This window comes from Pomacea canaliculata, linkage group LG10, assembly GCF_003073045.1.
Source record: "Pomacea canaliculata isolate SZHN2017 linkage group LG10, ASM307304v1, whole genome shotgun sequence".
NCBI classification, from domain to species: domain Eukaryota; kingdom Metazoa; phylum Mollusca; class Gastropoda; order Architaenioglossa; family Ampullariidae; genus Pomacea; species Pomacea canaliculata.
This window is the reverse complement of record NC_037599.1, coordinates 3,379,904-3,395,507: the sequence shown is the minus strand read 5'-3', so window position 1 is coordinate 3,395,507 and position 15,604 is coordinate 3,379,904. Positions and strand designations below refer to the sequence as shown.

The following is a 15,604-nucleotide window of genomic DNA, read 5'->3' as shown; positions in this document are numbered from 1 at the left end:
TTGATCTTTTTAATCTTCACATTTGGCACCTAAAGAACTTCAAGTTGTCTTGCTGTACTCAATCCTCTGCCATCTGCTTGTACACTCTAACATACCTTGATTTTAACAGTCAGTGCTGAAATGTTGATACTTTGCTAAGCATACATAATTGGAAAGCCCACGCATACACAATGTTAATGGAAGAACAATAAGTTACTAAAAGTCTGGGGGCTTTTAGTTACCTTTTTACGTTCCCTGGAGTCATAAAGTGCCATGGAGACAAAGACTGGTTCTACTTCCATTTCCAGCCTACAAGAATTTGAATTGAAAAAATATTCATCGCACTTATAAATAATTTCATGAAAAGGAAAATTTACTGACTTGCATTTACCAACTTCTAAATTAATGAAGATATTGAACACCATATATCTAAAAATACTGTGCAGATTGCAAGTTTAATTTCAAAATGAAGTTAGTTTAGCAAGAGAAATCTGTTGAATTTTCAAGCACAGTATAGACTCTGACGTGCTGAGATTTGGCAACTTTTAACCCATCCTAAATTTAGAGCTATAAGGTTTAAATATTAAACAACAATTTGTCTGTCAACATTAGCATTGGCATTAAAGAACTCACGTAAGTTTAAGACACTTGACAAGGATTCGGTGTCCAAAATGTTCCCTAGGTATCTCAGGCAGAGTTCTTCGTTCAACCGGCTCTTCCTGAAAAACAAGGCTTTGCAATAGATACCTTAGTTTCTCACAAGTCTTGCCACCTGATGCAAATTTTTTTTTAAAAACAAGCCCTCACATGAAAATAACACTTGCTTCTAAAAATCCTCAGATTCCTTATATACTAAATCATAATGAAAATGCAATAAACACAAACTCATCAGATCCACTAAGCCACAAAAGACTAAATCTAAAACTTACTTCTTCTGCCAAAGGATAAAGAGAGAAGATAGAGTCTTGTCGATTCTGCTGACGCTGTGCCTCGTTGTTGCGATCAACTTCATCATACGTGACACGTTCAAGCAGCTTAGGGAGAAGCGCATCTGCCTGTGATTGCTTCAAGTCAAATATGCTGCTCGCCCAGCTTCCACGTGGTGTGTCATTCATGTGGATGGAATGTCGCTTGCTATTGTCCTAAGAAACATTAAATGGTCTTGCTGTTATCTCATAGCTGGTGTCAAGACAGTAAGGATAAAACCTCTTTAGCAAAGAACAGGGTTTTGTGTTTTACAACATCTCAAGCACTAAGAACATGTTCCTTAATGAGCACTATATAAATCACATTTATTATTATTAAAAAAGCAGAGAGGGGTTAAAAATACATTTTCCACCAAAAGAAGTTTTCAGAGACAGAGGGAAAAAAAGGTAACATTATAATGATTCCAGCACAAGTCTTATATACTTTCTCCTGGTCCAGGGGTGGATCTTCGACATCGATCTCATATTCATGGTGTACAAGGCCTTGATCTGTGTGCCGTTCCTTGTTGCAGCGGCTGGAGCTATACACCTGGTACCTATGTATTATTAATAATTATTTATAGGTATTATTATAAACCTGGTACTAATCTATATTTAGTCTAGGTATCTTAGCCCAGCCTAGCCACTATAGGTGAAACTAAAATTGTGGTTGTTATTTTTGTGTAAAACAAAATCTAGCAATAAGCCAAAAATCTTTACAAATCATTCCAGTAAGAAAAGGCATGCTAGTATGTGCACACCAAATGCAACATAATCCCTATTATTTGTATTATTAAAAAATTGACATGCTAAATGATTTTTCTTGATTGTATTACATTCCTCTGGCTTAAGATGAGTTACCAGGAGTGAAGACGCCAGGAAAAGATAATGAAATAGTATTTTTATAAGAAGACTTACCGTCTGTTGACAGTGGTGTAATCTGAGGTGTAGCGGCGCACACAGTCACTAATGTGTGGGTCATTATCGGCGCTGTTAAATTACAATAAGCAAACAGTTAAATCCTTCACTTACATTTTCTGGTAGCATTATCTTGCAGATGAAGAGTAATAATCAAGTTCAAATATTGAGTGCAAAGAATCACGAAGAGGTGCAGCAAACACAGCCTTACCACTTGTTAAATAAAGTGAAGTTACAGAAATCAAACAATTAGATCTCTTACCCCGGTTCTGGCACCAGCCGTGATAATGTGCGGCAGGGTTTCTGCACTGTGATGACCTCAATATCATCCTCTGGGTACAGCAAAAGATCCCTAAAAGGATCCCGTTCTACTAAGCACTGATTCTGTACTACAAAGTCTTCATAATCTGGTGGGTCCACAACATCTGTCAAAGTTACCTACACCAGTAAAAACATCATATGAAGTAAAAAACAGAAATAGGAAATGAAGTACGACAATAGATTTGACTAATCTGATTTCAATAATACTTTTCACTTCCCACCCCCCAACTGCTGCTCCAAAAAAAAAAAATTAAAAGCAACATCAGAAATGGAACAATGTCAGACATACATTTAGCAATTTAGCATTTGTCTTACAATAAAAACTCAAAAACATTTTTAGAACCCTATTAAAAATAAGCATACAAATGTACAGAATAAGTTCAAAGTATTTCAAAAACTATTGGCAAAACCATTTTTGCTTACTTTTTAACCATGATTGTCATATATATGTTCACAATTTTGTCTTACACTACATCATCCATTCTTATTTTTTTATTTCTAGGATCAATCATACATAACTGTGCATGGGTTGACATGCAACTGGAAACTCTATTTAGATAATGGCCAATAATGCTATGCATATATTAAGCATCATCAAAGAATTCTTCAAACATTTCTTTTTTATGTGGTAAACCTGTCAGCAAAATAGGACACCTTATTTCACAATAGGACAAGTTCGGTGCTTTTTATTAGAAGCTAATGAAGTTACTGTCTGCCATTTATATTCTTTGAAAAACTGTACACAGAGAAAGTCTCCACTGGTCTGTTTTTAAAAATAGCTCATAAAATATAATGGCAACTCAATATTCTGACATACTAACACTGGCTATTGACTATTGTATGATGTAAACACCTTTCCTTTTGTCTCTATTTCAGCATTTACAACACAGGATATTAAGGTCCTGTGAGATAGTTCAAGGTAGTTTCGTGATTTTTCAGTCACTGGGGAGGGAGGCGTCATAGACTATACTTTTCTTAGGGCCAGCCTTTTGAGAAGGGGTGACCATCTTCTCTCCCTTGCTTCGCTATTTACTTTTCCCCAAACCTCTAAGAAGTCAGGTGCTCATTCATTCTTCTGCTGAGCTGTTAGGAAAGTTTAATATGCAGGTATCGAACTTACATGTCTTGGAGTTCAGACATCAGTGTCCCAACCACTTTCTCCTTCCTCCCCCATGAGTTAATTGTTTCCCAACCTAGACTAAGTTACTAATTTCTCTATGATTTTTATACACGCACATCTCTTGTGCATCAATTAGGCACATAGTTCTTTTCTTCTTAAAACGCAAAATAATAAGCTCCCCACCATTGATCCAGTGCTGCCAAAGGACTGTCCACTCAAAGTGCGGCATCCTTCATGACTTGAAACACTGCTGGCTGTACTTCCACATACTTGTCGCCGAACTTCTGCAGCTTGTTGCCTATTATGACACTTTTACAGTTACTTTAGCATACACGATACAAGGAAAGATTTTTTACAATTTTAATGTACAGTCTAATTGTGAGAATTATGTAGCTTTAAAAAGTAATTGAATCCTAGAAGTTAAATAATCTTAATATTAAAAAATAACTGCCTAATATTTGTAGGCTATTTTTGTACATGTTATTTATGATACTTAAATACAAAGTTCTCAATAAAACCTATAAAATTAAATCAACATTGCCATGTACCCCTTACTGTTTGCTGTTAACTAGCATTATTAGCTTAACCCTTTACTGCTATTAACTTTTTCATGATATGCATGTTGCATAGATGTCATTGTGATTTCTGTACATGTATTTTATTAATAAAATAATTTAAAGAAAATCTTCTAGATATTTTTGATGACTAAAATACAACACTATTCCCTCAAACTCTTAAAAAATAGTTGAGGCACAATGCTATATTAACAACAATTTAAAGGTTTAAAAGTCGGAGTATGCAACGATGGGACTGCATGATGTCCTTCAAGAATTATATTAGTCATAATGATCGCGTAAATATAAGCATTGACTACATTTACAAATAATCCGCCACACTTTCGTCACTATCTCCCCGAGGCCGTAATGCCAATCGTAATCTTGGGTCCTGCTTTGAAACAGAGTCAAGAGCCGACTCCCCCATCCCCCATTCTCTCCTTCCACTCTACCCGAACAACAATTGCACAAAGCATGATCCCTTCCATGAGGCAAAGTAGGTGGTAACTAAAACTTTTACTTTGTAAATAAAGACTGAAAGAAACCCTACATTGTTTTTAAGAATGATCAAAAACGTACAAACACAGAAAAGTCTGCTTCCGAAACTATAAATAAAGGGGGGGGGGTAACCGTCATCGAGCCATTCTCTCCTTCCACTCCACTCGAACAACAAGATATATTGCACAAACGCACGATCCCTTCCATGAGGCATAGTAGGTGGTAACTAAAACTTTTACTTTGTAAATAAAGACTAAATAAAATCCAACATTGTGTTTAGAATCATCAAAAACGTACAAACAGAACAGTCTGCTTAGGAAACTAAATAAAGGGGGGATTGTCATCGACAGGAAATGATTATCGACACATTAACAGTATAGCTAAAAGAAACGCAAACCTATGAAAATTAATTGAGCCCTATGACGCCAGACTCTAAAGAAAGATTACTGCCCGTCATCTTAAGTCTACTATCTACTTACTTGCTAAGTTTTTGGGCGAAAGCCCTCTGGCCGGAGACAGACATTTTTCTCCGCCTGCGTTGTACGTCACAGATTAGTGTGTTTCTTGAACATAACCCTGCCACCCCCACTGCATATTGGATTCTCCCTCATTTCGTAGTGTAAATGTCAAAGGTCAAGTTCGTCTATGAATTATCGAAGTAGAGAGTTGGTTTATTTTATTTTACTTTCATATTCCTGGAGTTGTAAAGCACTGTGCTGTACATGATGACGTTTAAGACAATCGGATTTTATAAAAAAAAAGATTAGGTGAAATTATTTCTGATGTACTGTGATCCTGTGTTTTAGGAACATAGAGGCGTGTTCTTTTCCATCCTTGATCCGCTGGGTTCCACGCTGTTTAAATATAGCACGTGCGTGATATTTCTCATCGAGTCAAGATGATCAGAGCGATTTCAGAAGAAAGCAGGAAACAAACTATGCCATAAGCTGCAATGGCTGCAAGCTGGTGAATTTTGTTTTTAACCCACACATTTTCAAACTAAGGACAGAGACATCACTGATGTATTCGTGGTGATATATATATATCCTTACTCTTTCAATAAAAATCATAACAAATGTTGGCAGCACGTTACTTGGTACTTACGAGGACATTTAGAACATTTCGTCAACTTCGGTTTAGGGAGAAGAACGAGTGCCTTAAAACGTCCCAGCACGCTCAACAGCATACAGATCCACACACAAACGGATTACTGCACGCTCAAATCTTTCATACATGTAGACAAATTCATAAAATATTGCGAACAAAAATGATGATAAAAAGTTTTTATTGCTTTAACACGGCCCGATTTTCAAACAATTTAAAGGCACAGCAGTGTTCTAGTCAGTTTTAACAAAGAGGCTGGTTTTTTTTTTCTATTTACATAGGTCTTCAATGATCTCAGAAAGCAAAAGTAATTGGTAATGTGCTGATTTGTAACAGAAAGCTGGAGTGAATTTCTCACAATCCGTGCCACGATTCACTGCTAGTTTTATATAAAGTATGGATTGGACTTGTCAAGGTCAGCAAAGAACTTTTACCTCCAGTCTTCCACTCCACGTCGTACTGAATGCTGTACTGAAGGCGGAGACACAAATGTTATGTGAAAACCAGAGGTAGATTTTAATATAAACTTTTAGTAATGAAAACTGTGGATCAAGTTTCCAAAAACTGACAGTTTGTCTTTGGGAGATAAATGTTTTATAATTGGTCTTTGAAAGGAATGTAATGTTTTAATGAAGACTCGTCAATCTCTAATAAATTTACAAACTTTAATCAAAAAAATTAATAAAAACATGTATCAGTGAGCAGTTTTGTTTAAAAAAATGTTAGTTGTGCATAAGTTAAAAGATGCATAACTGCAGAAATGTAAAATTGTAATAAAGTCAGCATAAAACCTGCAAACATAAATCATTTTTGGTATTTACATGTAAGCTGACAATGGAAAAAAACACATGCAAAGAGTTACCAAAGACTGCAAGCAAACGTTTGTAAAGACACAATCAGCAGCAACTGTGGCAAAATTATTATCTTTATCACATCATAATTTCGATGTTGACCAGAAAATGCTGCACCTTTAAAGGAAGACATTTGATTACCACTAACAGGTGAGACATATGCCTTTTAAAGAGATTTGTAAAAAAAAAAATGTACTATTTACAAATAGGGGAAAACAGAATGAAATGTATGTTTAAAACACTCATTTTAACCACAAGTTACCAAACCTTTACCTTAGAATATAATGATCAGGAAAAAGATATAATACCCAGCTAATTAATCCTCATCAAACAGCATCTAGATATGTTTGTGGTCAGCCTTTTTTTCTTGAAGGTTAACATGGGTCAAAATAAATAGCAGCGTTAAATGTTTGTGCATGAAAGTGTGCATGTGTAAATAGGTAACTGTACATATGCAACAGTGAGGGGCCACCTACATGCACCCTCTTTTTGGTACTTCAAACAATCTGTACTTTTGCAATGTGAACGTTATGTGTGCCTGTACCATGTATTTGATGAAGTACTTTCTTCATGATGTAGTACTTTCTTCGTTGTTTTGTGCCTTTTTGTATTTTAAACATATTTACAAAATATGCAATAAAAATAGAAAGCTACAAACATTTTGTGGAGACAGATTGTCCAACTGAAAAATTGATATGAGAGAAAAAAAGAAAATAATGATGGTAAAAGATTGAAATGAAGTTATTGTTCCATTTTAAATAAATTTTCTTCCCAGTCCTCTTTGTCTCTCTCTCACCCATACACACATACACATACACATACAGTTGCAAGCATGAGAAAATGTTGCATGTCCATAACTTGCCCTTTGTCACCAAAACAAAGATTTACAAGACGATTGCTACAAGAACCCCATGGCAGTGTTCATCAAATGGTTCATCTATGGGAAAAGTCTTAGCTTTACGTGAAAAGCTGTTTCATAAACTGTTTCAGCTGAGCAACTAATAGTAGTGTACAAAATGGGATAAAAAAATATGGCAATCTCTGTTTGTATTAGATACAATGATATGGTTTGTAATCTTATTTTTTACGTTTGGTCTTGTCTCACTTCTTTCCGTTTTTATTTTCCTGAGGCTTTCTGTTGCTGTATTTCAATTTCATCTTTCATTCTTATTATCTCTATTATTTTCAACATCTCTTTCTCCTGAACTTCGATTGTGCCGATCATTTGTACTGATTTCCACAGGGCTGGACGGATTCTCTCCCAGTAACTTTGCACCATTTATTCCTCGAACTGTGACTTTGCTGGGTTTGACCAGAAGACCATGGTCTGGTTTGCAGGTAAAATAACGTTTTCCTTGAACACTACCATCATTCTTTCCTTTGGGTGAGCGTAGTTCTACACCTAGCCAGGTACCTTCTCCAAATTCTGTGGGTCCAATATAGCGTATTGTGCCTGCACAAAGAAAGAAATTTGGTGTTTTTTATTTTTTTGTTGTTGGTTAGGGTGAGGTTTGTGAACTATGATATAAACTTTTAAATAAAAACAGCAAGCATAAACAAGAATACTTTAATTAGACTTTCAGTTCTGATGTAAGCATTTTGTATAAGAAACTATGTTTATCATTAATTGATCAAAAACAGGTGATCGACTTCCTGGTAAAGACTGAGAAAACATCTGTCAATACTTCTAATGACCAAACAGTCCTTTCATAAGCACTATTCTTTTGTTATGTCACACACATGCACACTTACCAAGCTCATTGTTGCAAAGAACGCTCATGCCAACTTCAAGGGTGAAGTTTTGTGTTGCTCCAGGTGTGCGTGTAATGCCTATGCCAATTTTTGGACTAAAAGAAAAAGTGAGATTTTTTTTTTGTCATTCATTAATGAGACACCAGACATAAATGTGCTTTCCCAAAAGCTGCTCACTATCATAATCAGATTTGTAATTTCAGAATGTCAAATCCTCTTCCATGGGAGTCCTTAGAACAATCTATATTTATAAATCTATGCAGGCAAAAATAAATATGTGAAAGAAAATTTTAAAAAAGAAAAAAAACAACTACTTAGTTTGTGACTTACGATTTGGTTGGTGTTTTACTCCTTCCAAAACCTGTAACAATATAACAAGATTATAGCTGTGCTTGTAGTTTTGTCTTATTTCATACTTAATATTTTTTGTGTGTAAGAGACAATGAGGGTACATATATTTGCATGTAAATAAGCAGGTATAAAATATGGGTTAATGATATAAAACAATTATATCATGTAAAAAACACTGTACTCATTATCATTTTGAAAAGTGTTATTCAATTATCCATATCTTTCCAGCAATTATACATATCAATAAAGGAGCGAATGAGTATATGTATTTTATGATCTTATACCTTGCACCTTCCTGTCCAGTCTTTCTGACACAGCACCCCAGCTGATTGTTTCCAAAGACTCATCTGAACTGAAACGACGATCGCCTAACCTAAAAACACAATAATTAGTGACAAAGACTGAACACACAAATTTGGCCTTCATACTTAAATGTAATTATTCTAGTACCATTTGGATGCATAATTAATTAAAATAATCTCAAAACATTTAATACTTAATTATAGCACTGTGTAAATTGCCTCTGACACCGGCATCTTTGTATATTTGTGAAGTCTGGGTTTTAAGTTTTTTGGGGATAAATGGAATGTCAAAAGCAAGTGGATGACTGTAGAGGCTACCTGATTTCCCTGAATGCAAAACTGCCAGGTATATACAAGGTTTCCGTTTAGAAAGGAAAAGTTTGACAAAATTCAACACATTAAAAAAATACACAAACAAAAAATTTATTAAAAATTGGTCTAACAGACAGCAGAAACATTTTACAAAAAACTCTAACCTTCAAACAACTTTATGCTCATCTCCACCCTATAAACATCACCATCTACCTATTTACATCCTAGCTTCCCACTCTACTTCTTAGTCAATGAACACTTGAAGCAGAAGAGATGGCCTACTCTTCTATAGTCAACTGTGCCTGAGAGAGCATTTACTCCTAAATAAGATCAAAACATGTACATCAGTTTTATAAGAAGTGACCTTCTTATGGAGTGGAGAGAAAGAAAAAAGTTGGTTTGAGGGGTATGATGGTTATGACATTAAAAAAGACAACCAGCACCCTACACAGTCACAACAAAATATGTCATACAAAAGTCAGTAAATTAAATGAAAGAACGCAAGTGATCACTGCACCTACACCAATGTATTATCAACAAGCACCTCCAAACATTGGTCATGCATTAGAGCAAAATAAACACCATATCTGCAGCAGTGACAGGACCCAGGACTCCCTTCCTGTACATGTGATCACCCTATGCAAGCTTTACAGAGGTGTGCTCCCCAGAAACTACGACAGCTGAAGCATACACACACAAGAGATTCCTGAGCCAATGGTAAGAGAACAATATACATGACCCTAAGTAAGCTGCACAACTGAAAGCAGGTCAGTCTGTGTAAATCAACATGGAGCATAAGGTATAATGTGCAACACCAACATATAATGGACTGCATATATTGCACATGGGAACAGTCCTTGCATCTCTGCAATTGTCTGATACACTACTTGCCTTCCTCTCAGTCTGGCATAAAACAAAAATTGATGTCGTTTGATAAGACGTATGCTGCAGACCATGGAAAACCATCTTAGACTAAACAATCTACAATGCACAAAACATGATAGTAAAACCACAAAATACTAACATATCTGAAGTGGGAAAAAGGAAATAAAAAAAAACAAGGTTTTCTAGAAGGTAAGCACTCACTTAACAGAAAACTCTCTCTGGGGTGCAACCAAATAAAATCCATTTAAATGTATAATTTTATACCGCTAACTTTTTGCATTCCAAAACGAGAACATATATTTGCATTATGTTTGCAATTAAGTGTTTACATGCACACATACATTTGTTAAAATGTCCAAAATATAATGAAATGATGACCTTCCCACTCATTTTCTAATAAGATACATTTTAAAAATTTGCATGACCTATTGACCTCACCCTCATATACTATTTTCTCTTAATTCACCTCACAATGCAAAATGACAGTCAAACAGTTCATATCATAACAGTTTTTCAAAATATTGCCTAGAGTATAAGAATATTTTATTGTTGAGGCATCTGAAATAAGTGTGGTCTAAATATGCTTCCTCCTTACTTTTGAATGCGAGACAGTGGAGCAAAGACGCCATGCTTTTCTTTGCAGGTGAAGTATCGGACTCCTTTCACAGATCCATCGTTCTTCCCAACTGGCCGATCAAGTTCTATTCCAAACCAGAAACCTTAAAAAAGAAAATTATTTTCAATTCACACTATAAAAAGACAAAAAGAAATCCAAAACTTACGATTAATATAAATCTTTTTTCCCAAACCTTTTGAATAAACAGGTTCTCCTATTTTCTGCTCTCATTTTCATGAAGGTACAAAAATGGAGCTGTCACTATCTGCATTTTATGATGTGAGGAACAGATCCACAAAGAAAACTATGGCGAGGAGTTGGGCAACATATAATTAATTGTAATTCATTACTTTGAAATTTAAAATGAACTGTTCTTCAAGGTGGATTCAACACCTCCAGTCAAAACTTTCCTTCATTTTGAACTGCTTTTATATAGAAATTAGAACGGTACAAAAATGGGAATTGACAGTGAGACAATATGAAGATATGTACAAGTTTCTATCACAGAAACTTTCCTTCACAGAAGCAGACACACCGTAAACTGACGATGAGTAAATCGGTCATTCACCTTAAGGGAATATTCTGTTGTCAGAGGAGCTGATCAGTTTCCCCATTTAATGGATCTGCACCAGTCTAATGCACCTCAATACTATTCTGTTTTCATTAATAATTCTGTGAAATAAGCATCAGCTGTTTCAATATTTTCCACAGCGAAGGCAGAAAGACATAATAGTGAAAGGCAAAGGGGTGGGGAAAATGGATTTTAATCCTGATTCGGCCATCTACCTGGTGCAAATTGCGTCTCTCCCATGTAACGAATGGTACCCTTTCTCTGGCCAGCCACAATGACACGGTCTCCCACCTCATTGTCACCAGTCTCCGACACTGATGGTCCTCGTGGTTTGACAAGCCCTAAACAGCACATACAAAACATTGTTCACACCTTTAATTTCTACTAGTGACCCTGACTTGACAAGTTTTCCCTTAGATTCAATCACAAGTGTTTGAGGTACGAAATTAAATTTGAGCTTTATGCTGAACCCCCCTCCAAAAGGGGAAAAAATCTGCATGATCTGATTGGTTAAATGAAAGTGAAAAATGATTTGCTGAGAAACCTTAAAGGAAGACAGGTAACAGATAATGCTTGCAAAGAAATTATTTCTTTTAAAAGACGCATACAAGCAATGAATTGTTTTCATGTCATAAAAAGAACCCTTTTCCAAATTGAAAAGGACTCACATTTAAGAAAATAGAGCATAGCTGAGGTTCATCAATGCAGGGATCTGGGAGTTGCTTAATGCCAAAACCAAGTCATTTCAAGCCATTCGTTCCTTTCTAGAATCAAGAGATGGGCTTTGCAGCATTTCTTAGCACTAGGGAAAGGTCTCAATAATTCTATGTCATCTACTCCCAACCATTTTTGCACATGAAACCAATCAGTGATTGGATTTTTTTTTTAAAGCAAAGGAGTAAGGCGGACAAAAAATAATGCTTATTTGGAAGTATGGCAAATGTCCTGTAGATTTGTACAATAAAATCTTGTGTCCATTCACCTGTTCGCAATCACACAGTAATATCAAACTGGTAGTAATGCCTGCTTGTTGTCTCAGTAATGTCGTAGATGTTGCTGTTAAAGTACTCAGTTGTGTCACATTGAATCTCTCCAGTCCTCCCCTCATTACAGCATGCATCATAAATCATACACAGGAACATAAAGAGGTTACTATTCATTTATTGTGACTGTGCTGAAAAAGTTTTTTCCCCTTTAAATACTGTGGGCCTAACCCTTTATTTCAAACACACACACACAGAGCTTCAGTCAGAAAAGGCATGCATACTATTTATACAATGTAGCTATGTGCCTGCAAACCTGATTAATTTCACAAGGTCAAAATTATACAGATCACCAGAAGAATAAAGCCATTCCACTTAATTGCAAGAATATTCATACAAACACATGCACTAATGCAGGCATATACATACAAATCAAATTCCATGAACTTGTTCATCTCACACCTAGTATTTTATTTTATTAAAGAAGTTTTAAAATGTTAAAAAATGCACCAGTGCACTTAAGTTCTGATACTGCTCAGTTATAACACTAGACTGATTGTCTCTAAGAGCTAGTTTGCATTGCTTTCAATGTAACTTTCTAAGATTGTTTTTTAAAAAACATATAGGCATGCAACTAAAAGTTTACAACATTAACTAGATGATTGCTAAATCTAATTTTGATGTAATAGAGTGATTCCCAGTTAGTAGTGTTCAAGGGTCAACTATGGTAGTGAAATTTATATTAAAAAAAAACCCAAACAAACTTTGGTACTATTAAGAGCACTGCCACTTTTGAAGCTTCTGACTCTCAAAAAGCGCATGTCTGTATATACATGTTGATCCACATGTATTCTTTGCCAACACCTTTTATTTGGTAGGTTTTAATATTATTTATTCATATGCCCTTCTTGAATACTAACAAAGAATAAAAGTCATACAGAATATTTGATTCCTTTACGTTTGCCTTATAAGTCACTGATTTACTATAGTACTACTATTGCATAACAAAGGACTGAGAATTTATGCAAATTCTCAGTGTCCCAAGTTTATTGCAAGAGATGTTTAACTTGGTAAAATGAAATTACAAATGCTGCCATTTTCATGTCAACAAGCATGTTATTAGCTGCATGGAATAAAGTGCAGTTTGGTCTTTTGTGGCTCTGAAAAACAAATACACCTTTTATTGTATAGTAATAATGTCAATGTCAATGTGGTGAAAATCCAATCTTCTCACTGAAGATAACATGATGAGTGCATTGCAAGACCAAGTTGCCTCTATTAAGACTAAAGTTCTTTTTGGCCAATAAAATTAAAGATTCCAGGTATACTTACAAGACACACACACACTTTCCTCCACACACATGCTTATATACAATTCTGTTTACTAAGTTCTTATACAAATAAAACAAAATGTTATAGGGAGTAGTTCATATTAATGACATGGAATTTATAACCACCACCATCACCTCCTCTGCTTTGCAACTGTGCATTTTGACATGATTTTAGTTTGAGATGTACATTGGACTAAAACTTGTGCTCTGAATTAAAACCAAAAAGATAATATTGATTCACTACATCCTGACTCCTGGTTAACAAATTGTGTTTGCTATGCAGTACAAATACCAATGCTCTGATAATGAGCTGGTGACAGATAAACACGGAATACTTAAGTACATTAACTATAAAAATGAAAGCACTCATATAAGCAATCTCTATCAACACTGTAAAAATGTTAAGCACAAATTATATCACAAAATTCATTCAGGGTAAATTTAAAATTCTATCATGGTAATCTGTTCAATATAATAAATTATTTATCATTTATCTTCTTTAATATAGTTCTGAATAAACAAGTCATCATAAAAGCACAATTTTAACTCCTTAATTCAGGAATACCATCTGTAAGAATGTGTAAGGATATGGTGATGTTTTTTATGAGCAGAAAATACATCCAGTTAATTTTACATTCCTCACAATGAGGCTTTCACGTCATCTCTGACGAACAGATCATCATCAGAATGTGTTTGGATTGCACTTAGTAAATGATCCACTGGTTTATGGTAGAAACCGGAGACAAACCTACTTGAGGTTTCAGATTTTATGAGAATGATGAAACCTAGTTCCTGCTAAGCATGGGATATTAAACAAAGCATTTCTGAAAGATGTAGGTTTTTGTGAGGCCACTGAACTTGAAATGGTTGGGAATATGAACGTTTCAAAGAGAGATTTTCACTGACAGTCACACAACACATTGGGTTTGCACAGCCACTCATCTTCTCCACGAAAACACATCACTCACACTACTGTTTCCACCGAAGAACTCGCGTTTGAATTTTGGTCACTGTTAATCACATCCTCTGAATCCTCGTCCATATTTTCCACATGCATCACCTCGTCCTCTATGTCCCCTTCTTCGTCGTCTTCCTCCTGCTCTTCGAGATCAGACACACTGTCGTCGTCGTCCTCATGGTCGTCACCTTCTTCTGCATTCCCTAGGACAGGCGCCCCGTGTAGCAACACCGGATTGTTCCGTAAATTGATCAACATTCGTCTTGGCACACTATCGAGACTGACGTAGCCCGAAACGATTTCACGGATGCTGTCGTCGACTTCGTTTGCTCTGTCGTCGTCGTCTTCTTCCCCAGGCAGCCGGCCTTCGTTGTTGCCCGAAAGTCTCTCTGCGCGAACCACTCGGCACCGCAAGTGAGTGATTTCATCCGCCTTGTTGGCCGCGTACTCGTAGTACATATTACGCACCCCTTCGGTGACCGCCATGCGAAGACGAAGCGAGTAGCGGAAGGATCGGTGGTTTTCACGGCTGGCTTTCTCGTATCTCTTCGACATTTCGTCCATCCGCCTGTTCAGCTGTAAAATCTGTTCGCAGGCTTTTCGAAACGATCTTTCTGCTTCCGTTAGTAATGTCTGGAGATCGGAGCTCATGTTGGCCAAGCAAGGTTTCACAAAGTGTGGAGACCCGATAGATTCCAGCGACGCCTGTGCTGAGGTTGCACGGCTGGTACAAAGCCGGCTAAAAATAGCCGTCAACGAACAGCAACGCGTCGTGGGGCAAGTCCATTACAACATCCGGGGCCCAGCCTCGCTCTGGCCGCGGTATCTGCTGGCTGATAACAACTGCCAGATACGAAGATTGTGTTCGCGAGGCAGCAAAACTTTCTGGGAAATCTCATTGTATCAATGTCACAACTTTCATTTCTATGCCCTATTGATGAGCTGCAGGCCCGATCAGTGTCTGGGGGTCGAATACATCGGAGGCAAAAAAGTGAAAATGTGTTAAATTACCGTGTAGAGCAGGGGTGGGCAAAGTACGGTCAGCGGGAAGTTAAAAAAGCAAGAAAATATTTTTACCAGAGTAAAAGTCAGCAGGAGGCAACGAAAGCCAGTTTTATTATGGCATACAATATAGTAACAGAGAACAAGGTGCTCTCGAAAAGCGAGTTCCTCAAAAAGTGCATGCTTCGTGTGGTCAATTAAGTAGAACACGATCTGCTGGAGCAGCTGATA

The 15,604-nt window shown here is 36.3% G+C and overlaps 2 protein-coding genes across 8 annotated transcripts in view; both read right to left on the bottom strand.

The window, feature by feature from the left end:
* The window catches only part of LOC112573613 (dedicator of cytokinesis protein 7-like), a 39,760-nt gene extending 34,786 nt beyond the window's left edge, over positions 1 to 4,974 (bottom strand). For both annotated transcript variants that reach the window (XM_025254141.1, XM_025254142.1), the window contains exons 1-8: positions 4,835 to 4,974; positions 3,487 to 3,601; positions 2,125 to 2,300; positions 1,863 to 1,934; positions 1,390 to 1,501; positions 909 to 1,121; positions 613 to 698; positions 222 to 288 (exon numbers count right to left, since the gene is read on the bottom strand). In XM_025254141.1, coding sequence (XP_025109926.1) covers positions 222 to 288; positions 613 to 698; positions 909 to 1,121; positions 1,390 to 1,501; positions 1,863 to 1,934; positions 2,125 to 2,300; positions 3,487 to 3,601; positions 4,835 to 4,878 — 885 coding nt within the window. In that variant the 5' untranslated portion in view covers positions 4,879 to 4,974. The remainder of the gene's footprint in view (positions 1 to 221; positions 289 to 612; positions 699 to 908; positions 1,122 to 1,389; positions 1,502 to 1,862; positions 1,935 to 2,124; positions 2,301 to 3,486; positions 3,602 to 4,834) is intronic.
* A 649-nt stretch (positions 4,975 to 5,623) lies between these two features.
* The window catches only part of LOC112573614 (CAP-Gly domain-containing linker protein 3-like), a 29,199-nt gene continuing 19,218 nt past the window's right edge, over positions 5,624 to 15,604 (bottom strand). For 5 of the 6 annotated variants that reach the window (XM_025254145.1, XM_025254148.1, XM_025254149.1 and 2 more), the window contains 7 exons: positions 11,315 to 11,440; positions 10,508 to 10,631; positions 9,919 to 9,930; positions 8,698 to 8,786; positions 8,393 to 8,423; positions 8,063 to 8,157; positions 5,624 to 7,763 (listed from right to left, as the gene is read on the bottom strand). In XM_025254145.1, the coding sequence (XP_025109930.1) occupies positions 7,465 to 7,763; positions 8,063 to 8,157; positions 8,393 to 8,423; positions 8,698 to 8,786; positions 9,919 to 9,930; positions 10,508 to 10,631; positions 11,315 to 11,440 (776 nt within the window). In that variant the 3' untranslated portion in view covers positions 5,624 to 7,464. The remainder of the gene's footprint in view (positions 7,764 to 8,062; positions 8,158 to 8,392; positions 8,424 to 8,697; positions 8,787 to 9,918; positions 9,931 to 10,507; positions 10,632 to 11,314; positions 11,441 to 15,604) is intronic. The other variant, XM_025254147.1, reaches the window with a different exon arrangement.